This window comes from Catharus ustulatus, chromosome 6 (assembly GCF_009819885.2).
Source record: "Catharus ustulatus isolate bCatUst1 chromosome 6, bCatUst1.pri.v2, whole genome shotgun sequence".
Taxonomy (NCBI): Eukaryota; Metazoa; Chordata; class Aves; order Passeriformes; family Turdidae; genus Catharus; species Catharus ustulatus.
Genome location: NC_046226.1, coordinates 8,969,189 through 8,994,198, shown reverse-complemented (window position 1 = coordinate 8,994,198; position 25,010 = coordinate 8,969,189). Strand labels below are relative to the sequence as shown.

The window sequence follows — 25,010 nt, the reverse complement described above, 5'->3', positions numbered from 1 at the left end:
ACTTTCTGACAGCAGCCATCACAGCAACAAGAGCCAAATAAACAAATGAAAGCAAAACTTCCAGTAGCTTCACAGCTACATAGCAGTCTCAGTAAACTACACATTCTAGCAATTAAAGCAAAAACCAACTTTTGGGTTGAGACCCAGAACACTTACAAAAAGTAGTAAATAAGCACAGTTTGTTTATTATTCCAAGTTTTGAACCTTTCCCTTGAAAAATCCCAACTTCTGTATTTGAACAGACCAGCCAACACTGAAAAATGAAAAGGTCTGTTGACAACTGAAGAACTGCTATTTATTTTCTGTTTGATGGCCATCACAAGGAATATGAAAAATAAAGCCAAACACCTCTACAAATGGGGTTATTATTCTACTTCAAAATCAAGGTGGGCTTTGCATGAGATCCCCAATATCCCAGTATTAAACTGGACAAGAATCACAGAATACATTATGTTATAAAGAGCTATTTGAGGTGATCTGGTCTGATCACCCTTCCCAAAGTGGGGCCACTCAGAAAGCTGCAAGAGAATTCCTAACACTAATAGTGCATGTAGGTAATTCAGAATTTAAAAACACACAAACACAAGAAATCAAACAAATGCAATTTTATCAAACTGCAATTTTCAAATCAAATTTGAGGAATAAAATCTCAAGCCTTCTTGGCCATGTACCCTCATTTTTATCTTCTTACCTCCAATAACTGGTCTGAGCATTTTAAGAGTCAACAGAAAGATGAGTATCAATACATTCTCTGTGTGTTCTGGGCATAAAAAGGAGAAATGAATCCACTGTTCCTCCATGGTTTATTTTACCACATGAATGATGAGAGAAAAAGCACAGGATTGTACATGGTCACAAAGGTATGCATGGCCCCTGAAGCGTGAACATATATCTACAACCACACATCCTGTTGTGTGTCATTCCGTTTCTAAAATAATGCCTGAAAAGAGGAAAGTCTCCAGAAACATGAGGTTTTGCCATAAGCACACCCTATTCACAGGAATAAACAAACCAAGAAACCAGCAAGAGCTGTTGTGAAGTAGCCCATTCCTAGCAGCCTGAAGCAGCTCCTGAGAAGAAAGCTTTCCTCTAGCCAAAGGTTTCTTAAAATGTGAAAAGAACTTCATACAGATCCATTTTTTGCAAAATCCTACCAGTAACATGTTAGAATATTAATAAAAAAACAAACCTAAACCCGAATCCTTAATAGTGCATAAAACTTATTACAGTGTATCTGAATTTTCCCCCCTATTTCACATGCAGCTTTTCTGTAACATAATGATTTGTGTTACTGCAGTATACAGCAACTTCAGATACACATCTGGATCTGAGCCACCTGCTGTACACATGGAACAATGAAGCAGTCCCTGTTGTGCAGAGTTGACTGTCACAGGACAGGGACAATGGAAAGCCAGACACAGACACACACAAAAAGGGGGACCGATACTGGGCATCGCTGGGAACAGCAGTCTCAGTACACACACATTACAAGTTCATTGGGGCCTTTTATAAGCAACACAAGGAGCCAGAGCTTTTGAAGAGAACAATAAAGCAGCACTGCAGCTGTTTACAGGGACCATTTCCCAAGTGTGAAAGGGTAGCACAAGAGAAAGCACGTAAGTGCTTGCTTGCCTCTACATTGCAGTCACAGTATAGACACATGATAGGCTACCGGGAGGCAGAAGTTAACATCTTAATAGCAAATTAGAGATGGTAAAAATAGGTATGAAAAGCAAAAGCAGCTGGTTTTGTAGCTCAATGCAACAGAGGAACTAGTGGTAGGGACAAAGCAGCAGCCTAGAGAACGAGCAGCACTCTGAATAGGACACGGTTACATGCCAAGCATACAAAGATGCAAGATGATGCAAACCTTAGAAAAGTGTATTCCCCTCCTCCATGTTTTGCTTTTGTTTTCCATTTTCAAGAAAAACAGTACAATCCAACAACTACAGGAAACCTGAAAAAATCAACTTTGAAAATTACAAAAGTCTCTGCAGCTGATCTGCTTAGAGCTGCTGTAGAGCTGAGACAAGTCACTATTTTTCAGAAAGAAATCTGGCCACCTGCTGCTCTAAGCAGAGAAGGCGGGATACATGTAAAATCATGCTTCCTCTGAAATTACAACTGATATTACCCAGGAAACACAGACTAGACTGGGAAAAATATGTATTAATTTCAAATGGTGCAGTGTGCTGAACTGAACTGTACATGGCTTCATTCTGTTCTCATAGGTTTGCTCATCTTAAAATCATTTTATAGTATTCCCAATGAACAATCTTCTACAGACACTTTAGACCTGTGGTTTCTGTTCAAGTCAGAGGATAGACATTGGTAAGACTGGGGCATCACAAAACCTCAGGCATTAACAAAAAGAAAGTTACATGAGTTATTATGGAAGGATGAAACACCTACAGAACAGAAAGTTCCTACTGCAGCAAGAACAGCACATTCTAACCCAACAAAAGCAATCACCAAGTCTAGTCACAGAGCACACTAGAAATCAGATCAGTCTATGCCTATTACAAGGTGTAAGTTTTAAGCAACTGCTCCTAATGCAGCTGAGCCACCATGGCTGAAGGGAAGACAGGGCTCCATTGCATGTGTCTTTAACACGCTGTCCCACTCTATTCAAAATGTGAGGTCACCTTTGGCTACCACATCTTTGCAACCCCACTGCATAAAGGGTGAGAATTAACCCAGCTTGTAAAAGCAACAGTCTGGAGGAAAAATGCCTCATTTTACCTGAACGTGCTGAATCTGGCAAGAGCTGACAGGGAACACAGAGCCCTTTAAAAATACACAGCATCATTTATTACACTGGGACAGTACTTTGTGTTGCATAATCCAAGCTTTTGTTTCAAGCAAGAAAATGTTTTCTAAATATTTTGTCACCATGACAGTCTAGCCTTGGATGCTAATTCTGCCCTTGGTTACTCCAGAAAACCCCTGTGAAGTCAACTGTATTACCCAGATCATCACTGCATCTCAGGCTGCTGGGGAGGCTCACCTGGCAGTGCAGCCACCAGCATCCTCTTGGGCCTGTGCGCTCTGCACAGCTCTTTCAGCCTGAATTATTGCCTGCCACAAACTAAGACCTGTGTGAAGAAACAACATCATACGTAAGAGGAAGAGAGGTTTGCAACTATGAAGCACCAAATATCTTCCTAGTATGTTCAGCTTTAACCAAGACAAAACCTATTCCCAAGATAGCAGAATGAAAAATGTTAAACACAGAGAAAATGAGGCACAGAAAGAGATCCCAACTTTGAGGGCCCTGTTCCAAGTAAAAACATGTCTTTCAGGGACATTAATCTGGAAACTATATCTGAGCAGATACAGCCCAAGTCCACAGCACAGCCCCAAGAAGAGCAGTGGAGCATTTCCGTATGACTCAGGAAGCCCAACAAACACTTCTGCAGAACAAGATCAACAGGGTGTTTATATACAGCAGCAGCGTCATGTGAACGGGCGGCTTAGTTTGTGAAATGAATGTTTGCATTGTCATTAAAAAAAAAAACCCAAACCAAAAAACACCCTCTATTCCACACTTACAAGTTTCCAACATAAAAACATAGCAGGGGAAGGAAGTACTTCAGCAGCCAAAATTTACAAATTCTTACCATAACTTTGGCACAGTAAACTTCTCCAGTGTCACAAAGGCCTATTCTTCAGGGGGCTTGGTTGCCTTTTTTTTCAGAAGGACTAATCCACATGTGAAGGCTATTAAAGAACACACAAAATGCCAACAAGAAGCATAAACACACACATTTTGTGTGTGTCTGTTTTCCAAGTTTTATCTGTTTTTCCTTTCACAGATACCTAAGAGCAGCCTGGAGGCAGGTATTCCTGCTTTTCACACTTTTTTTGATGAAGCTCGGTGAGCTTTTTTCCTTTCCCAAAATGACAATGCTGCTTTATTTTAATTCATTCAAATCAGTGAGAGAGATTCACCCTCTTGAGCTGCACTCAAGCAGTCAGGCTTCAGGAATTTAACAAAGAATGAAGATTTTAATACAAAGGGGTTTTGCTTGTTAGTTTGACTACAAAAGAAATTCCTCACAGTAACCTTTTAATTGTTTGAGAGGCACCTTACTAGAACCTCAAAGAAAATGCTTAATACTCTAAGGTACACTTGGCATTTCTGCACAGCAAAACAAATTCAAGCTCTGAAAGTCAGCATTTTTTTCCTCTTATTATCTGAAACTACGTAAAAGCCCTAACATAGATTTGAAAGAAATATAACAGAAAATTCTGTCTGATCTAAGTACATAGAGCTAAATTTATCCTTCAGTTTCCAAAACATCACTTGGAGATTGGGCATTTAGAGTTCTATTCACTGGCTAGAAAAAAGCCAAATGGTACATTTTAAAAAAGTGACTTTGAAATATTGTTATGAGAACAGGGACAAGCTATGTAAACCCTAAAATTCTGTGAGTCTTTGTATTCACAATTATTGTCACAAACTAAAAGGCTCATATTCCCTACTAAGCAAACATTTACAATTAAATCCATTCTGCACAAAGCATTTGCATTTTGAGATAGAACAGTCAGTTGTTCAGCTGCTGTGATTTAGATGGATTGGTTCATTATTGCTGCAGTTCGTTTTCAGCTACACTGTATAACAAAGGGGTGCCAATGTAGTCGTGAATGGCTTTTAAAGCTAAGTACGCTGCTATTCTTCCATGATGATGTAATTTAACCATCTTCCCATCTCTCAGATCAAGATATCTTGACTTTACAGGCTAAACTTCAGCAGAAACAACAGAAACAAGCTGTCACAAAAGTGTTCAATAGGCATTACAGCGATACTGCAAGTCAGCTGGAGGTTGTTGCTGGCAAGTTTGCAGTGGTTTTCCACAAATGAAAATGCAATTTCCCCTTAATTCTTATTTAGAATAAATGCTTTTCTTATCATGCAAGTGATAAGGCAACTTTGACTTCTACATCAGGAGATAAATCAGTTATATACCTTTCAAACGTTCCTGCTATAGTAAAAACACACCTACATCAGAAAAGAAGACCAGATTTACAACTACCCCTGATGCAAAGAAAATTTCAAATTGAAAAAGTAAAATAGTATCCTGCTCTTTCACTGTCTGAAAAATAACACCAAAGACAGTATTAAAGTCACTGATTTCATTCTTTAAGCAGGATTAAAGAGAGAATGACTTCTTACGAAGGCAGATAGTGACAGGAAAACAGAGGGTGGTTTTATACAAAGAGAAAAGATTTAGATTAGATTAGATTAGAAATTCCTTAGGCTGAGGGTGGTGAGGTGCTAGAACAAGCTGCTCAGAGAGGCTGTGAATATCCCATCCCTAGGAGTGCTCAAGGCCAGTTTGGATCGGGCTTTGAGCAACCTGGTCCAGTGGAAGGCGTCCCTGTCCATGCCAGGGGTGTGAACTAGATGATGTCTAAGGTCTGTTCCAACTCAATCCATTCTAGGATTAAAGTAGATAAACCATGTTTTTAGTAAAATCCATGTAAAAAGGTAGGAATTGGGGTTTTTCTTAAATTATGAAAAAAGCCCATTATGCTCTAAAGTGTGGTCTTCTCAATACATTGCCCCAGCAGCATGGAGAGCACTTCACATAGAATGACTTGATCAGTGAATTTACAGTGGCAGAGGACTCCTATCCTCTGCCCAGAAATCAAAGTCCACCTAGAAAACTACTTCCAAATCCTACAACCTGCACTGTCACCACAGATAATCACAACTGGATTCCAGCCTGCTCCATGCATAAACTTCCAGTAGAATAATAAACATTTAATACAGCTAAATCTATGCAACTACATATTTGAGTCTTGATTTATTCCTTGGTGTTCCCAAACTTTCATTCTACTTAATCAGCATGGGAATGCAAGGAGACTGTAAGATGAAAAGTTAAAAATAATAAAACAAGGACAAAGAAAAATCTACATTACAAAGAAAACACTTCCAGTTAGTTAAATGATTGCTATTTATAGATGGTTTATTGACCACAGACAGGCACAGGGTACAACGTGTAAAAACACCAGTCCAGAAAATTCATGCCTGGAAGCCCCTGAAAAGAAACCAGCAAATAGAAGGCTCTATTCCCACTCTGCAGAGGCCTGGCAATGGATTTTGAGCTGCTTAACAGGTTGTTCAAGGATGTAACTATTTACTAATACTTCAAATGAGAAGCCCTAGCATAGGCATAAAACCAAAAATACACAGAATTGTGTGCAGCCTTGTAATTCTGGGCATAAACCCTATTCAGTGCAAATATTTTCCAGACCAGTTTAACTACATCATTCTGTACAAAGCAGCAGCAATATGTTGTCATTTGTAATATGGCACATACAAAGGCTTGTATGGGAAGACTGTGGCAAAAATTTTAACTAAGTATTTTTTTTTCTTAATCTTAAGATTTATTTCAGAGGAGTTTGATAAATAAAAAAGCAGTTCAAATACAGTTTCATTTCTATGTTTCTATTAACAATTAGACCTGCCAACATCCTGTAGATAATCAGAAATTTATTTTTTCATATTGCCTGCTTTCTGAAGTGTAATGAGGATGTGTTCTGTGATCCCCAGACCCTCTGACACAATTGCAGAAATAGCAGGGTACTAATCCTGCTAAGGCTAGGAGGCCAGAAAAACAAAAACACACACTACAAATTATTTCAAATCCTCTATTTTTTGAGCTTTTTTGTGACAAGTAATTAAACAGCCCTTTTTATTCTGCTTAATCTAAACCGTGAAGCAGGCATGCATGTTATCTTCTCCAATTTTTCTCAACATCATGAGGACTAGCAACCTTCTCTGCTTCAGGAAGAAAAACAGGCAAAACTTTCAAAATCTACAGATGGGAACTGATTTATAAAAGCAAACAAACATAAGGGTTGCACTCCAAATTTGAGAATTCAGTAGCAATTGCTGTAAGCAGCCTGACCTCCATCAGCACCTGAAGTTCACTTCCAGGCACACCAGGGTCAACCTTTTGAGTCTCCACCAGCAAAAAATGCTAATCATTGAAGATCTCTCCTATGGAGACAGGCTGAGAGAAGTTTGGGGTTGTTCAGCCTGAAAAGAGGAGACTCTGGAGGAGATCTTATTGCTCACTTTTTACACATAATGAGGGCTTTAAAGAAAGACTGCGAGAGGCTTTTTATCAGGGCCTATTGTGAACAGGTTATGGTTTTAAAATATAGGAGAGTAGATTGAGACTACATAATATTTAAGGTAGAAATTCTTCACTCTGAAGGTGGTGAGGCACTGACACAAGTGGCCCAGTGAAGCTGTGGATGTTCCATCCCTAGAATTGCCCAAGGTCAGGTTGGATAGGGCTTTGAGCAACACAGTCTAGTGAGTGCAAGGTGTGCCTGCCTGTGACACGGGGGTTAAACTAGATGATCTTCAAAGGTCTCTTCCAACTCCAACCATTCCAAGGCTGGAGCTCCCTCCCAAAACAGGTATCTCCTGTGAAGGCTGTGGTTCACCATCCAACACAAAGACCACTTCTCTGGCATGCTCATCCTGTGGTTCTCATTAGGAGTCCCTCAGTAAAGCACAGGACAGAGGAGACTGATTTGACAGCCCCATAAATGACTCAGATGTTGCACTCAGTCTCAATATGAGCATGAAATACCATTGCAGCCATGCACAGAACCACTGACTCCAAAGTGTATTTCTACATGCAGTTCACCAAAAGCCTGGGTTTGGACAGCACTTCAAAACATGCTCTCCCAACTTACCCAAGAGACTCAGGGAAACAGTAACTGACTTGCCCACAGTCTGTGATAATTGTTTACCTCGGTTGTCCTCAAATATGACCAGTGCACTTTTGAATAAATTGACAAATTTCACAATGTTATTTGACCAGCTATCTTTTTCCCATTTTTTGGCTCAGCTTGAAGAGATGGGAGAATACTGCCAGACGTCTGTAGCATGCTTACCAACTGCACTCAAAGTCAGTCTTCATTATTTCCCCCTTTCAGTTGCAGTAAATATTTCTCACAAAAACACACCTACTTCACACCTAATATGGTGCTTTTCTTTCTCCATTCTTTTTCTTCCTCTTTCCTCACATAGTTTCCTGGTTTTTGTTCCCCCTTTAAGAAGCACATTGTACCTACAACATAATGCATCTGAAAATAATAATCCCTCCTCTGTCTACCCCCATGAGAGATGACTTTTAAATAAGACTTAACTGATTTTTTTTCTTAGTAAATCAGCTACTCCGAATACTATAAAAGGGGGAAAACGCCACACAGCTGACAGGTATTTGGTTTTTACAATGCTCTCTTTTCTAAAATACATTAAAATTAAATGTTGAGATATTAAGCAAATCCTTTTTTTTACCCAATAGATATCAAGGTCTGTTTCCCAAATGAATCTGACACCAACCATCACCCCAATTTTTAAGAGAATTATGAGTAACACAGAAAGTGTATGAAAGGAGAGACACTACATGTCACCATGTACTGCTCTAAGAGCATCAAAGTCTTCACTAGTTTTTTCAGAAGGCAAAGTTCACAGGCTACGAGGGATAACCAGGAGCAAGTCTGGGCAGGGGAAGCCTCAGGCACAGACAAGGAGTGCAACTGAACACAGTGGCAGCAGCACCACTTGGAAGGGAAGGAACCTTTTGGCATCCACACAGGGGCTGCAGGGGAAGACATTTCCAAGCAAGGACAAGGCGCCAAATTTTAAATGCATGGCACAGAACCTTGCCTAAAACCACCCCTGCAAGAACAATGAGCAAGCTTTATTCTCTTGCTTTCCCTTTACCTCAAAATAGAATACTCACTCAGTACTTCTTTCTTCCTACATCCAAACCTGATGACTTCTCAATATGCCTACTGAGAGAAAAAAAGAACAGAAAACATGGACCGCTTTTTTTTTTTTTTCAGAGGCCTACCTTTCCCTTTTTGCAAAGGAAGGAACCATGAAAAAGAAAATCAAAGCCAATACAGGCACTTTCTACATGATCCACTGTATCAAGTGCTCCCAGGCTCACTTTTACAGGGATTGCAACAGTCCTAGATCCCTCATTCTCAAATCCCTTTTAATAACAAGTAGCATTAATTTATGACGCTACCCCACTTTTAGAGATAAAATGGAGACCTAGTTTGTTTTGCTTCTGATGTGCAATAAAACAGAATATGAAAGTAAACTTCCAGGACTGACATAAACAACATGGGTATCAACATCCCAGCTCTTCCTCTTTGCCATTCAAAGCGAGAGTGTTCAGTGTCACTTGTATGTCAAGCTTCCAGTCAGTTTACAATCGATGAGAAACACATCTAAACCAGCACCACTTCTCCTAAAGAACTGAAAGTATTTTGTGAAAATGTTGGAATAAAGACTTTTTGGGAGTCATTTTTACTGAGAAAAAAAAAAAACAAAACACAACAAAAAACATTTGGATGCCATCCTTCAAAATTGTGAAGCTGTGGATTAAAGAATGAGTTTAATGCAAAAATGTTCTGGAAGAAAGATTTCTGAAAGGAATGCTGGAAAGTAACAAAACACTCAAAGACAAGTAGTCTGCTCTGTGAAAGGAAGATGAGCCTTTTCCAGGCTACACCAGTTCTTTCAAAGATGAAGTACAGTACAGTTACCTTCACTAAGCTGATTCTCAGTTTCTGACTTCCTCTGTCATCCAGAGCAAACTTTTCACAGTGCACTGGATCCAGCCTGTTTCCTATGATCTCTCCACAAATAATTCCATCAAATGAGATTACCTCCAAAAGTCTAGCTGACTAGCCATTATCAGCTCATATTTCTCCAGATGTTTTGTGATCTCATCCTTTCTTAATGTTTCTAGCATCTTGCCTACCACCAAGGTCAGATTTACTGGTTGACAATTTCCTGGTTCCTCCCCAGTCCCTTTTCCCAGAACAGGACAAGCAAAATGAAAGCAACCAAGAGCTAGAATTGCAAAACTATTGCCCCTTGTGTTGAAAAAGAGACACACAAGGAAAACCACAAACTGACACAGTTTATCTTTTGTTTCCAACAAGAAGAGCAACAGATTTCCCTATAAACCCAACCCTTCAGCTCTAGAAACAGCATCAGTTTCTTTCCCTCTGTCACAGCTTCCCACTCCATTCTTCATTCAGCCCCACTCCATTTTTGGTTCAGCCCCTATCTTGTTTCTTACCTTTCCATTCCCCCCAGCTTTTCCTCTGAAGCAGTTGTGCCCTCTATAGCTGGCATCTTCAGAGATCAGATGGCTCTTAGGATCCTTTGCATCAAGTGCCACAGCCATTCTTTGAAATACCATGAAAGCCAGACGATCCTTGAACTAATATGAACCTCAAAGGTTCTGACTACACAGGTCACCAAGACAGTGTATCACTACATCCCAGGGACAGACAGAAGCCAAGGTAAGAACAAAAAAACACCCCAAAATAAAACACACAAACACAAAAAAAGAGGTAGGGAACATGGTGAGAACAGATAAAGAGAGAAGAAAGAAGGAGGTGAAGAAAACAGCAACACCAGAGACTCCCTAATGTATCTGGTCATATCTTGTAAAATCCTCTTTTGATTCACACTAACAGAATACTGAAAATATGAACCTGTGCTCAAAATAACAAAGCTAAAGTTCACCATCTGTGCTATTCTGCCAGAGAAAGTTAAAAGAGCAACAATCAGCATTTTACATAGGGATCTTGCATCCACTTTATGCAATGAAGTTATAGCAAGACAAATCACAACGGGCCACTTGTTATTTATTAGGTTGTCTGTATCACTCCATTCATTACAGAAATAATTCTTTAACCAAAAGAAAAAAAACAGGCATTCTATCCAGAAGTGGAGTAGGTATCTTATGTATTATTTCTCATTTAAGGGCCTCTCTCAGTTTTGATCAGCTTGTAAGCCAGTCAAAAGTGTTTCACCTGCCTGAAGTCCATAAAAATTGGCATTTGGAGGATATGTGATGGTGTTCATGGTTAAAATTACTACGTGGTGTTAATATACTATCTAAAAACAAAATAGCTCTGCATTTCCTGCTAATGGATGAATACACAGGTCTCTCCAGCTCCTTATAATTGCTTCCGATTTCTCAGACTGCGAAAATGGAGATTTTCAATTCCTTTTTCAAATGTCAGTGTATATTCTTCCCTCCCCCTCTTTCCCTGTCTCCAAAAGACTCCTTTTTTTTCATACAAGTTTATGCCCTAATAAGAAAACCGGACATACTAGGGAGGACAGAGATGACAGAGTATCAAAACGCACAATCCCCTCTTTGTTAGCCATGCAGAAAGACTTTAAAAAAAAAAAAAAACAAACAGGATGAACACTGAAAACAATAGAAGGACCTTTATAAACAGGGACCAGAGCAGAAAGATGCAAGAAATCCAACGAGATCTTTAAAATGGATCAGTAAAGCAAGTAAAATACACTTGGGCACACCTCTGTTCTCCAAAAAGTTCCCCACACACAACCAAAATTAAGGATCCTCATGATATACATTCAGAAAACCTATAATCTCAGAGCTCAACAAGCAGCAATTTGGGCAGATGATTTTCTCCTTCTCCCCTCATATTCAATCACAATTATAGCACCTCTGTGTCGAACCATTTCCCCATCCTTTCCACTAAACAGAACCTTCTGCATCACACAACCAGCACTGCACACGCTGGATATTCACTCACATTGGTACACACACAGTGCACCAACCCCAGGCCTGAGCCCCTCCACACCTCCAGCCTCCTGCTGGAACAGTCCAGCCAAGTTACACACAGAGTGGACAAGAGTCTGTCCTTGCTGGGATTTGAGTAACAGCACCAAGCACTGCCAATGGGGAAAGGGATGGGGAGGGGAAAGTTCATTCATGAATTCTTCTATTTCTGCCTGGTTGAGGTTAGACATGCCATGGACATGACTGGCCCCTGCACAAACAAACATCTGCACTACTGGAAGTAGAGCTTCCTTTAGTGACTGACTTAGAGAACTGCCAAGAGCTCTCGGTCAGGCAGCAATGTTTAATTTCATTTCTCCATTTGTATTTTTAATCTTGGAAACAAAAACATAAATGTAAAGCATGCTGACAGAAGAAAACAACTCCACGGTTCCAGCAAGCCCTGCTACTTCCCTGCCAGGCCAAAACACCTGCTCCTGCTAATGATGGCTTTATGCTTACTTACACCTGCCATCCAGAAGGGCTCCAGAGCACTTTGCAGCCTGATTTATACACACACAAATCATTAAATCCACCAAAATTAAGCCACTTCTGGGTGAGATGTATCAACTGTTCAACTGCACACAGCCATGCTGTTCAACTGCTCAGGAGAGGAACTATAAGAGACACCAACCCAACCCAAGCTATGGGGAACGTTAGGTTGAGAGAACATCATTGCCCAATCTGGATTTTGGCCAGTCGCTACCTAAAATATTTTGTGTGTGGAAAGCCCTAGGATCTTTAAAGAACACATGCAGTGCAACCTTTGGTTTTATAAATTATCTAAAAGACAAACTATATATATATATGTGTGTGTGTATGTTTCTTATATCTAAAATCCCCTCTTTTGCAGTCCCTCCCTGCACTAATTATTGTTTATGCCTTGACTTCAGAAGCTCACCGTATCAGACATCAGTTTTGGAACATCCTGTGGTTGAAGCACTTGATCTAGCAGAGCCAGCAAACTGATAGTGTATGGCAATAAATGTAGATTATTAAAAAAAAAGATGATGAACAAAATACAAGCACACACAGAGTGGATAAGTTACTCCCCAGCAAAAGACAGAGCCAAATGAACTGCATTTGTCAACCTATCCCTGAACAGCTACAAAACCAAGAGACTCTCAGACTGACACCAGCAGACTGAAGATAGAGCATTGCTTTCTAAAAACCTCCTCACAAGGACAACACCGAATTAACAGTTGCAAAGTCAATGGAGTGGAATGAAATAGGTGTCAGTGCACATACCAAGAGGGCAAAAAGGCACTGGGAAACAGGTTAAAAAGATTAGGAAACCTGGCATCCAAAAAATGCCAAGGTGTTGTTTAACAGTTTAGGAGTTTGGGCACAAATTTGCAGGATCAAATATGCGAAACATGGAGAGTAACATTTTGAAAATGGGAATGTGTTCAGCACATAATCTAATCATAATATTATCAGCAAACGATCAGAGATAATAATCTGTTTCTCTAAGGCAATTTTAAAAGAACAACAACAACAAAAAAAACCAGATCAGGAGATCTGGGCATCTTTTACTACCTCCTCCAGAGGTCTCCTTACTTGAAGGTAGCTTTATCATAATCCTAGAAACAACACAAATTCAGTTCCCAAAAGTAAACACAGACAAACCTGAAATACAACATGATTGTTTAAAAGTTTCAGACATATGTGCCTCTGAATCATCCTGACAATGTCTTTTCCACAGTGTTTAAAATAAATGCTTCTCCCTCAGATTTTTGTGCAGTGTCTCCTCAAAATAACAGAATTTTTTTTTTTAAATTACAGGTAAGTGAAGGAAGAATTGCTACAACAGATGGTTAAAAAACAGCCTGAAATCATTGTTTAAAACAAAACAAAAAAATCTCTGATTTGAAGAGTTTCTAGATAAATGCAAATGGGAAGTTTAACTCTGTTTCTTTCTTCTATTTAATCCAAACACAGAACAGTTCTCAAATACTTTGCAAACGAAGGAGTCTGAATACACCAGAATTACTGAATGAGCTAGTTAAACTAATGAGTGCAAGGTGGTTCCAACTGAAATAAACCAAAACAAAGAAAAACCCCACACACCCCCCTAAAAATACTTGAACAAAACATCTGTACATCAAGCATCCAATATGCTAAACTACATGGCATATCCAATTGTTAGAAATACACACTTCCACCCTCTTAAAATACACATTATCAACATGTTTTCTAAATTCCTAGAAATTTCTTATTGTTGCTGAAGAACCACCAGCCTTCACCAAGGTTACGATAACGCATTTCAAATTTCTTCCATAAATAATTATGTTACACCTTTGCACCTTCACGCAAATTGTTGCAAACCCTCTAGAAAAATCCTGAGTCTGCAGAATCATATAAGCTTCCCTACTGCTGGAACACACAGATTCTGTTTTTGGTCCAAAAAATGACACTATCATGGAAAGTACCTAACACCGCTCACCTCTTTCCAAGAAACAATAGTAGAATACAAAGAAACAGGTAAGTCAAATACCCTATAGGATCAGTGCTGTGTTACTTGAAAATCAACACCTCCCCAAAAAAGAACAAACCCACTGTTTTTGGAAGAAAACATGTAAGAAGGCAAAAAGCCTAACAATAGATATGACTGTCTTTTCAGTTTTGCCACTCAGTCAAGAATAAAGAATTTTTATAAAAATCAAATGTCATTGTTGGTACAACCAAAATGCACAGAGTGCACAAACTCAAGGCTATTCTTCCTGTCCAGGACACTAGTACCCAGAGCAGTTCAGACACAAAGAGAATAGCATATTTTCTAGCAAGTCTCTGCAAGAGCACAGCATTGCTCACAAAATACAGGCATATTTTTCAGTGTTCCAAAATATTCATCTCAATGCTCCCCTCTACCACAAAAAGGAAAACTACAGACCTATATACAAACCAAAATTATTTACTACAGTTTAACCTCTAACACTCTAAGTAGCATCTCCTTCACTTGCTACCTTTATCATTTTCAAAAGCAGTTGACACCATTTTTTGGTGAACACATGCACACACACACAAGAAAACCCCCTTACACACGCATTTTCTAAACCTTGAAAAAAAAAACCAAGCACACTTCCTATGTGCTATATCCTACTAGGAAGAACAGGAAAATGGATTATTGAGGACATGCTGCTAAACACCAGATTAGAGAGGGATGGAGTCAATTTACTGTTCAGAAGGAAAGAGTCACTTACCTCGTTTGTGAAGCCAGCCTTCCTTCACTATCGCTACTTCATTCATAATGGCAGGAATGTCTCTTGAAAAACCAGTTTATGTCAAAAGATCACTCTTCTGAAATTCCAGAACTCCAGCAGAAGGCTCCACAAGAGGGATGAGGGTTTTTCCTCTGTTTTCCTCCTTCCCAGCTATTTCTAAAAGGATCAAAAGAAGAGTACACCATCATCTCAAAGCATGTCGCAGATGTATAACAAGGGATACAACAGGGAGTAGTTTTCATTGCTGCATTGTTGCTTTGGGATTTTTCTGTTCTATTATTATTACAAATCTTAAACAAGGGCTTAGCTCTCCACAAGAATTTATCTTGGCAGGTGGAGGTGCCAAAACCAGGCTTGCTAAAGTCCTTCAGTGAGCAGGCTGATCACTGGCAGACTCACAATACTACCAGGAGCTGTCTGAATTACAGGTGGATTCAAGACCTTACCTAGTAGACCTTCATGTCTGCAACACCACCTCATTATTTGCAACAATAAAAATTCTGAAATATCACAAAGACCAGTTTTCAATGTTTCCTGGTAAGACTTCCAGAACATCTCCTGGAAGGTTTCTTTACAGCCTGATAATAATCTATTAACTAGCACACAGTGTGTCTTAGAGATAAACCTCTGACAATAAATTCCTATCCTGCTTCAGATTTTTGTACTTTTTCGTACTTTCATTCCCTTAATCCTACTCAGATCTCCTTGACTCCCCAAAAAAGAATCTTTTCTACCTTTGGTATTTCTAACTTTTACCTCTTCTAGGGGTATACAAACAACCATAGATAAGCTTACGTACCTTACTGTTATCCCAAATCAGCCCTTACAGCACCCTGATCAATTTTATTGTTCTTCCTTAACTGCACTGCAGTTTGCTGCTGCCTTTATAACAATGAAATATACCCAAGCACAACTTGGGATTTTTACCCCTCTGCTTTATGAGACAAAATCCCTCTCTAAATAGCTCAAGATTGCCATTTCTTATTGAGAATGTGCCTTGCTCATGGCTGACTACCACAGAAACATTCTGTGCATTTCTCTCCCTCACTGAATGTAATCTCTTCCCAAATGCATTAGCTTTTATTATTTTTCTAAATTGAATCTGATTATTTTTCTGCTTGTGGTACAAATATTCCCTGTTTTTCCTTTAATTCCTCTGTGCTCCCAAAGTGTCCATGCTGCCATTCAATTTGGTATTACTTGAGTGATCAAAAAACCTAATTGGTGACAAATTCCCAGCAGTAACCAATAAGTTTAATAAAACAAAACCCAGCAGCATTTGTAAACTGCCACCAAAGAGCTGGCTTTTACTGGAGTCTCTCACCTACCACAGAGACATTCCATTCCCACCTGACAAATATATACCATCTCTGCATGCAGTTGGCACGTCTGCATCAATTATCTCTGAGCATGCAGGTGATAGCCATCCATCAGAAACTAGATTTAAAAGCAACTAATTCCCCATAACTCACTAAGACACAACACTGGATGGAAGAAAACAGGTGGTCAAAATGAATCCAACCTAGAACTGAAACCCCAGCAGGGGCAGAGGGCTTTGTACCACATCAGAGTGATTTGAAACAGGCAGTGTTCAAAGCACAAAGCTCAAATTTGAACAAGTTCCATCACTGCCAGCAGAAACGGACGGAGAAAGGAGGTCACTCCCCTGACACTCTGCCTACAGACCTACACTGTTTGTTACTGTTCCTCAGCTTTTCCAGTTAACAGTTTATGTTGAAGTTCTCCCAGAAACAAGGTGAGTTTGTTTTGTTTTTTTTTTCCAAATTACAAATCTGCCGATCTCACTAGTTAGAATTATCAACTCCACAAAACAGATGTTTGCCTGAGGGAGGGAAGACACAAAAAATTAGATTGGAACAAGTGACATGTAAGAATTCCTAATTTCATAAATAAATATGAGAACACCGTATGCTGCAGAATAGAGACCAGTAATCCACAGCTGCCAGAGATACCTCGGAACAAACTCCTTGAGCTCCAGAGCAATTAGGATAGAATCTGACAAACACAGCGGGCTTTTTCCTTTCAAAATGGCCATGTATAATGCACAGTAGCCGTGCAAGCTAGACTTGCTTGCTGATGTCAAAAGGAGACTAGACCTCACTTAAAGGCTTGAGCAATTTGCAAAGTGTTGAACAAAACCCCCAAGATTATCACAGCTTGAGTATGGAAATGCAACACCCAGGTGTGAAAGTTAACGCTTTTAACTTTGTGTCATACAGGGTGCAGGGACTGTGCAATCCTACCTCTGCACCTTGAATTCAACCATTTAGAGGCACTGAGCAGTCAATATCCTTTCCAACAACCATACATAAAAAAGGAAGTTACAAGACAAAGTAGGCCATAGAAAGGGCAATACTACTATTAAAAACATAAAAAAGCATGAAGGCACCAGAATGCTCCAATCTGCAGCTAACTTACTCAGGTTTTCCTGCATTAACATGTGCCAGGATTACCACTTGGCAGCTTCCTGCTTGTCATCAGCTGAACTGTCATTTAATAATCCAAATTTGAATGACAAGAGAGCCAAAAAAAAAGCAGACCAGGGAAAGAAATATAAAGTTTCAGAGGGACTACTTTTTCTGCTCTCTGTGGTGTCCAAGCAGCCTGGACTGCCTTTTCCCTACCATTTCTACCCAGAAGCATTTCCCACTTGCTGTTGTAGCTGTGCTCTCAAGGATGTGTCTTTACCTGCCCACTTCTTTGCAGGGGAGAGGGGTGGTGAAGGGGGTGGAGAGTTTTGTAAAGAAACCATGGCACAACAAAGTGGAAAAACATTAAATACTTCCTGACACCAACCTGCAGCATGGGTCCCACCTCAGTCCTTCAGTCAGCCATGTCACAGCACTTACTTCACACGGAGAAAGTTAAGCTATTTTTAATTTGCAATGTGAAGAGCTGGGTATCCCCTCTCACTGTCTAACAAGATGTCCATAGACACAGTTCCAGCAGCAGCAAACCTGCTCTATCTCCTGTATTTTGAAACACACATTCAAGCTGTGCCTAATACATCTATTTTAGTAAGAGACGCTATTGAAGACAGTGGCAGCAAGCAAGAGTAATTTCTCGGAATAGAAGAGTAAGTTAACTACAGGTCAATGTACTACTGAAGATGTGTAAACCAGAAAAAGTTCCTTTTCCATAAAATCCTTAGAGGGGAAAAAGAAAAAAAAGAACGATTACAGCCCTTATTTATGGCCATCTAGGAATGGTTCCCAGTGAAGAGAGGGCATCTGAGGTAAGTATGACCTGGCTGCTCCAGTCTGTGTCTGTACAGGACTGAATACTGTCAAAAGCTAAACAACTTGGTCTTTCTCTTAGTGTTCTCTGCTTGTTTTTCAATACGCAGTTCTGTAATACTTTTTTAAAACACTGAAATAGTCCTCACGCAGCCGAAGTGCTGTAAATCATGAACAGCAATGACATCAGCATTGTATCATGGTGACACCGGTTTTGCGTACATATTAATTCCTTAAAGGTTATTAACTTCATAAATAATGAGATAACTCACTTCCCTAGGCACTGCAGCAGTGAAACCTGCTTTAAGGAGTCAGTCCAACCAACCATCCAACAGAAGGTGGAGCAGAACCATCTTTTCCGTGTTTGGGAGAGTCACGTTAGAGCTCCTTCTCTTGTTCTCTTCTATAAATTATCCTCACCTTCTTTTTTTTCTAAGAAAGTAGAAATATTAATCTGTACTTCCTGTTCTCTTTCCAATGCAAAGTTTTATATTTGTTTACACTCACACCCTAGAGCAGATCAGGAAGAAAACGAAGTCTCCCATACTGCTGAACCTTAAGCTTATGGGATGCAGGAGCCGTTAGGATGCAGGAGCACTTATGGTAATCACCTCATCTTCACGAAGGAGAGGTGAGGAAGGGACTAAAGGGACACTGACCCACCAGCCTCGGTCCTGGCATGTCAGACTGCGCCTGGGCTGCACTGGTTAGCCCAGATCAGAAAGCAGAGTACAAAAAAAGCATTCTCCTGTGCTAACACTTTGCCCTGTCACACCACCAGTTACCGATGCCCACTGCCCTGGTGTGGCACATTCCTGATTCTCCCAGGACACCTGGAGCCCAAACGTCCTGCACATCCTTACACGTTCTCATAATGCACAGCAGCAGGACCAGGCAAAAACAGGATCCAGCTGCCCAAGCTTGCCTACTGTGGCCACATGACACTGTCATGAGAGCAAACGAGGCACACGGGAACCGGACTGGGCCAGGACGGTGAATTCGGGCCCGTTACATGGGGATGCCATGAGCAACCTACACTCTCCTCCCAGTGCAAGCTCCCAGCTGACAGCCAACTGCACCTAAACAGCACAGACACAAACAAAGTTGGGCTCCAGCCAACATTTCAAGTGGAGCATACAGATAGATGTTCCCACCAGGCTTTGACCAGTGAAGTACATCTCCTGCGTTACGCAAATCCTGCCCTGGCTGTTTCACGGCAGCAGCAGTGATTCCAACGTGCTCAAGGCCCTCTGAGTCTGCAGCAGCTTCGCACCATGACCCAGTTACCAAATCTGGGCAGACAGCTTTCAAGGAAGCTTAGAAGACCAGGTTGTTCCACCATCTTCGCTTTCCTCTCCAAAAGGCATTGTGGGCCACGACTTAGGTGCGGTCACCAGTATTTGCTACTATGTGTCCAATGACACCACTTGTAAACTGGAATTTCATGGCAGCAAGTGCAGCTCATGATAAGGTTCACAAAGGATTCTCAGATACTAAGTTACGGAAAACGGTAACTGGAAAATCACACCCCCTTTTTTTGTTTTTTCCAATCTGTTAGCCTAATCTAGGTTTACAAAACCGTAATTTGAAATATTTGTGCTCTGCTGCCTTTGCTGATCAATAGACAGGAGGTTATGTTAATGCTGTCCAGGTGAGGGGCCACATTACGACATCCAACTGTCCATGCTGCAAACACAACAGTTTGATAGGACAAACTAAGCCACCTATTTCCAAACTGAGTGATCTCAGAAAAGTGACTTCTTCATAACCCCCTCTGCAACCCAGACAAAACCTTCTTTATGTTCCCAAACAAGAACCAAGTCTTTTTACAGTTTATGCTCATATAATTTAAGAACTGTGCGGCTCAATACTTTGGATATATTTAATAGCTGAGATATATTTAATCAATTCCATCTTAAAGTATTTGTAACAGAAGTTTTGTTCAGTCCCCAAAGAAATCAAGACAGTTAGTGAAACTATTTAATTGTTAACGTAATCACTTACAGGACATTTTATAACACTGTAAGCAAATACTGAGCTGAAAGTGACTTGTGGACACTGGGTCAATTCTTAAATTTGATTTACCATTGCTGCACACTGAAAAAACAGTTCTATAAACATCACATACAACACAAACCCTACTATTTAAAAAAAACCAAACGTAGTTCCACAGTGTCTTTAAATCTGCTAACTCAGAAAAATGTTGTGCCTGTCACCATGAAACTAACTACTACATGAAAGTAATTACTAGTCATGCAATATGTCAAATTTATTTAACCTGCAAACAAATATTCTTCAGCATTAAGTGTTAGTAACTCCCTTTAATAACTGTATTTTGAAATGTACATCCCTCCTGTGGTGTAAATATATAGATTCGCTTCTTAATTGATAGAGGGTGGTAAGAAAACAAACAAAACAGTTAAATATTTCCCACAGGGGTGGCCAGGGGGGAGGACACACACCACCGATAAGGTGCAAGCTGTATCTGCATCACTGCTGTCCTGTCAGTAAAATATATTAAAAGTACTAGAACGTTTATATGCTTGATTATGTGTTTTGCAAAAAAACAGACACAAGTCCTACAAGTCTCTAAAAACATTTCAGCAACTGCAGAATTTCACTTGGGGGGGCGGGGGGGGACATCTGCAGACATCTCCCTACACCTCTGCAAAACACGACTGCAAAAAAAAAAAAAAAAGAAAAAAAGGAAAAAAAAATCAAGTCCACAAGCGCTGCACAGCCACCTACACACGCCAAATGCCCACGGAGAGAATCACACCCCCGTCGGCAAACACTCAGTGGTCCGCAAAGCGGAGCTGGGCTGAACAACGCGGCCGCAGAAGACAAGGGGAGAAAATGGGGGCGGGGGAGGTCGGGAAATGGGGGGTCCTCGGCTACTTCGCTCGTCGCCGTTTCAGAAATTCACAAACCACCCCCCAGCCGCCCCACCGCCGTTTCCCCGGGAGATGCTGGCGCAGGCCCGAGGGGAGACCCCCGCCCCGCCGCCCTCTCACCCACCGCATCCCCGGGAGCCAACAGCTTCCTGTCCGCTCCGGGCCCGCCGGCAGGACGGACCGACCGGCCGGGGCCGCCTAAGCCCGGCCTCCTCACCCCCACCCCGCCCGGCCGTGCCCGGGAGCCGCCGGGGCAGCCCACGCCCGGGGAAGGGCGAAGAGAGAGCGGCCGCCCCCTTTCCCGTCCCGTTCCCTTCCCTCCCGGCCCGCACAATGCGGCCGCGCCGAGCAGGCCCCGGCCCCCGGCGCTTCCTTCCCCCAGCCCTTCCCAGCCGGGGAGCGGGTCACTTACATGGCTGGAACCCGGGCAGGAGGCGGCGGCGGCGGCAGGGGGAAGGGAGCCGGGGAGGGAGTCAGGGGAAGGGGAGGGAAGGGGGGAGCGAGCCAGCGAGCGAGCGGGGGAAGGGGGCGGCCGGCGAGGCGGGCGGGCTCTGCGGCGAGCGAAGGCCTCACTGGGCTGCCGGCAGCCGCCGCCTCCTCCTCACCATCCCCGGGCGGCGGGGCGGCTCCTCCTCCCCCTCTCGCAGGCGCTCGGCCCGTGGGGTTCGCACGCCCGCTCCCGCTGCCGGCTCGCCTTCCTCGCCGCTCCGCCCTGCGAGGCCGCCCCTCGCCTCGCTCCGCCGCCGCCTCCCCCCGCGCCCCGGGCCGCGCTCCCGCCGCCCGGGCCCGGCTCGTCCCGCACGCGTCTCCGCGGCGCTCGCTCGCACCCTCCGCGGAGCGGCCGCCGGGTCCCGCCGCCGCTTCCCGCCCGGGCCGAGGGGCCGCCCCGCTCGCTCCGCGCCGCTCCCCGGACGGGGTTCGTGGCCTCGCCACCCTCCGAGCTCGCACAGCAGCGAGCAGCGCCCCGCCAGCCCGGCCCCCTCCGCCCACCCGCCGGCCCGGCCCCAGGCCCCGGGGGCGGCGTTTCCTGGCCCCGGGCGGCCCGATGTTCCCCCTTCCCCTGGCACCGGCCCGGGCCTGGACCCGAGCGCTGGGGCCGCTGTGCCCGGGAGGGATCGGGCCTCTCCTGGCTCGGCCTATGAACCGGCTGCCTGGAGCATGAACAATTTTACAGGATCACAGAATCGATTAGGTTGGAACAGACAGGTCATCGAGTCCAACCTTTGACCGATCACCACCATGGCACTAAGTGCCACATCCAGTCTTTCCTTAAACACTTCCAGGGACAGGGAGTCACCACCTCCCACTGAAATGGGCAGTCCATTCCAATGTCAAAATACCCCTCCTGTGAGGAATTTCTTGCTAATGTCCAACCTAAGCCTTCCGCGGTGCACCATAAGACTGTGTTCTCTGGTCCTGTCACTGATTGCCTGGGAAAAGAGACCCATCCCCACCTGGCTACACCCTCCTGTCAGGGAGTTCTAGAGATTGATAAGGTCCCCCTTGAGCCTCCTTGAGCCTCTTTTTTTCCAGACTAAACACCCTCAGCTCCTTCAGCTGTTCTTTGCAAGACTTGTTCTCCAGACCCTTCAACAGATTAGTTGCCCTTCGCTGGACAAAGGACAACCCCAAAAAAGGGGTAACTCCACATAGGTGAGAGGCCTAGGCAGCCCCAGCATTTCACACTCCAGGAAGGACCAGGCTCCTTTAAACCTCTTGGGGTGCTTCCAGCAAGCTCCCCCAAAAGCACTTACACTCCCATAAAATACCAGAATAAATTATGAGGTTCCACAGTGCCTTGGAGGGTGCTCCAATATCCTTTTCCACAGTGGACAGGCTGCATTAAGGAATTGCCTATGGAGGGGCCAGGTTAGTGATTCTGGATGTTGTGCTTGAGGCCATCCTGCTGTCACAGCAGGAATGGCCCAAAACATCACAAATTGCTTCAACTATTGCTTACAGCATGGCAGTGGTTTTTGTAAGGTTTTTGAAAGCCGTTCTGCTCTAAAAACCAATCTTGTGGAAACACCTATGACAGATTAACATTTCTCCACCCTTCCACTATCAAAATTTGTCTTCTTTGCTCATTAAAGGATTTTGCTTATTCTCAAATTGACAGTGCCATAAACGTTAACTGGGTTGTAAGAACTGATTGGATTTCTTCAGAAACATACGATCACTGATGATCACATTTCTGCAATCGGAAGCTGGCTTGAATTTAGGAAACAGCACATCTTCCCACAGCTTTGCACTGTTGGCAACATAAAAGTGCATAAAACGCATTTACAGCACTAAAGCTGGGGAATACAGCTCTGCCTTTACAAACCTATTGGATATAATAAGAGGCTTTTTACCACATCATTTTGATGATTGTAAACGTTTACTGAAATTCACTTTCTTTTTCTATTTTGACCAGCTAGGTCTGACTGGTCATATCTGCCATCAGGGCTCCTGGGAGTCCTGGATTCCTGGATTTTGGGTACACTGGTGAGCTAGAGGAGCCAATGATGAGGCAGAGGAGAAAATGCTTCACTCTTCTTCATGGAGGTTGAAAAAAGAGTAATGCCTCCTTTCCCACCAGCAGTTCCTGCTGGCAGAGCAGCTACACCAGCGTGGGATTTTCTGTGTGTCACCTTTAGGTTTACTGGGTCATATTTCAGCACAGTTTTAAAAATGTACCATTCAGGCACTTCAGCAGAGTAAGCAGGCCCCATGGTCCTGGCCCAGTTACCCAGGGCAGAATGGAATGGCTGTGGGAACTCTTTAAGATGTAAAGGTAATAGAAAGGAAAAGTCTGGGTTTGTGATCACATTTTGACCTACCATGCATTACTTATAAAATACTTAGTGTGTATTAAAATGTAGGTAGTCCTTAAAGATGTATTTAAAATTAAATTCATCATCAGTTTGCAAAACTTGCAGGCAGCTCAGAGGACATGTATTTTACTTAACAAAAACAAGGACAAAATTAATTTTTCAACTAATTTTGAGCCTTCAAACTGTAGTTACATCCAGAAGAAAAGGGTGCATGTTAAGTATAGGAGTTCACTGGCTGTGAGGTACTTCTGTCCAGGCTCTGGTAATAGATCTGATTTCAGGAGAGCTTTCTCACCTTCCTGACAAACTCTCTTCTGATTGATAAGCTCCCAGGCTGCGTGGTGAGCAAGCCCATTAGGACTTCCCCCTGCAAATGAAGCAGCAGTTTAAAAAAATAAAATCATAGAGTAAACAGTTTTCTGTCCTGAAGAGAAGAAAATAAACGTCCGTTGTTTGCTAGAAAGGAAGTACAATTAAAAAAAACCCCTCCAGATTTCAACATGAACATATTGTTTAGATTTGCCGACTGTTGATTTACCATGATGAAAGACAGGCCCAAACTAGAAAGTTTGGATCCCGATCTGGATCTGACATTCCCCAAATCTGAGGGGGAAGTGTGATTCAGAGTCTGGAGTAAGGGCTTATCTCTCAAACACAGCAAAGTACTGTGGATAAAAATACCCAGGTAAAGTAGGAAGTGCCTGGTCTGCAACAACAAGAGTGACTTTGTATCAACAATGAACAAAAGCAGCTTTTTTTTTTCTTTGAGAACAATGAAATCACTCAAGAATTGTTATAAATACAAACAATGTGGGTTTTATCACTCAGCTATCATCAGTGGGATTATAGTCTATAAACCCTAATTTTCAGGGAAGTCCCTAGATTTCCCTGAGTGCTTCCTCAGATTTCACATCTGTTAACTCTAGCTTATTAAGTGCTTCAGGATAAGGTGCATCAACTGAGCCTTGGTATTACATTACCCGAAAATACTGAATGTGGGAGTTAGTGGCAAAGAATGGATGATTTCCAGACAGTGTATTGATACCACGCCAAGAAGAGCAGGCACTCCTGTTCCCATACATTTTTAGCACATATATAGGTAACAATTAATTCAGTGTCACTTTTAAAAGTTATTTCTAAATGTTTAAATTATGAAGCTTTG

At 42.3% G+C, this 25,010-nt stretch overlaps 1 protein-coding gene across 1 annotated transcript in view; it reads right to left on the bottom strand.

The window, feature by feature from the left end:
* Positions 1 to 21,491, bottom strand: part of AKT1 (AKT serine/threonine kinase 1) — a 76,740-nt gene extending 55,249 nt beyond the window's left edge. Inside the window, exons 1-2 of the mRNA XM_033061543.2 lie at positions 21,445 to 21,491; positions 14,861 to 15,037 (exon numbers count right to left, since the gene is read on the bottom strand). Coding sequence (XP_032917434.1) covers positions 14,861 to 14,906 — 46 coding nt within the window. The 5' untranslated portion in view covers positions 14,907 to 15,037; positions 21,445 to 21,491. The remainder of the gene's footprint in view (positions 1 to 14,860; positions 15,038 to 21,444) is intronic.
* Between the last annotated feature and the right edge of the window lie 3,519 nt (positions 21,492 to 25,010).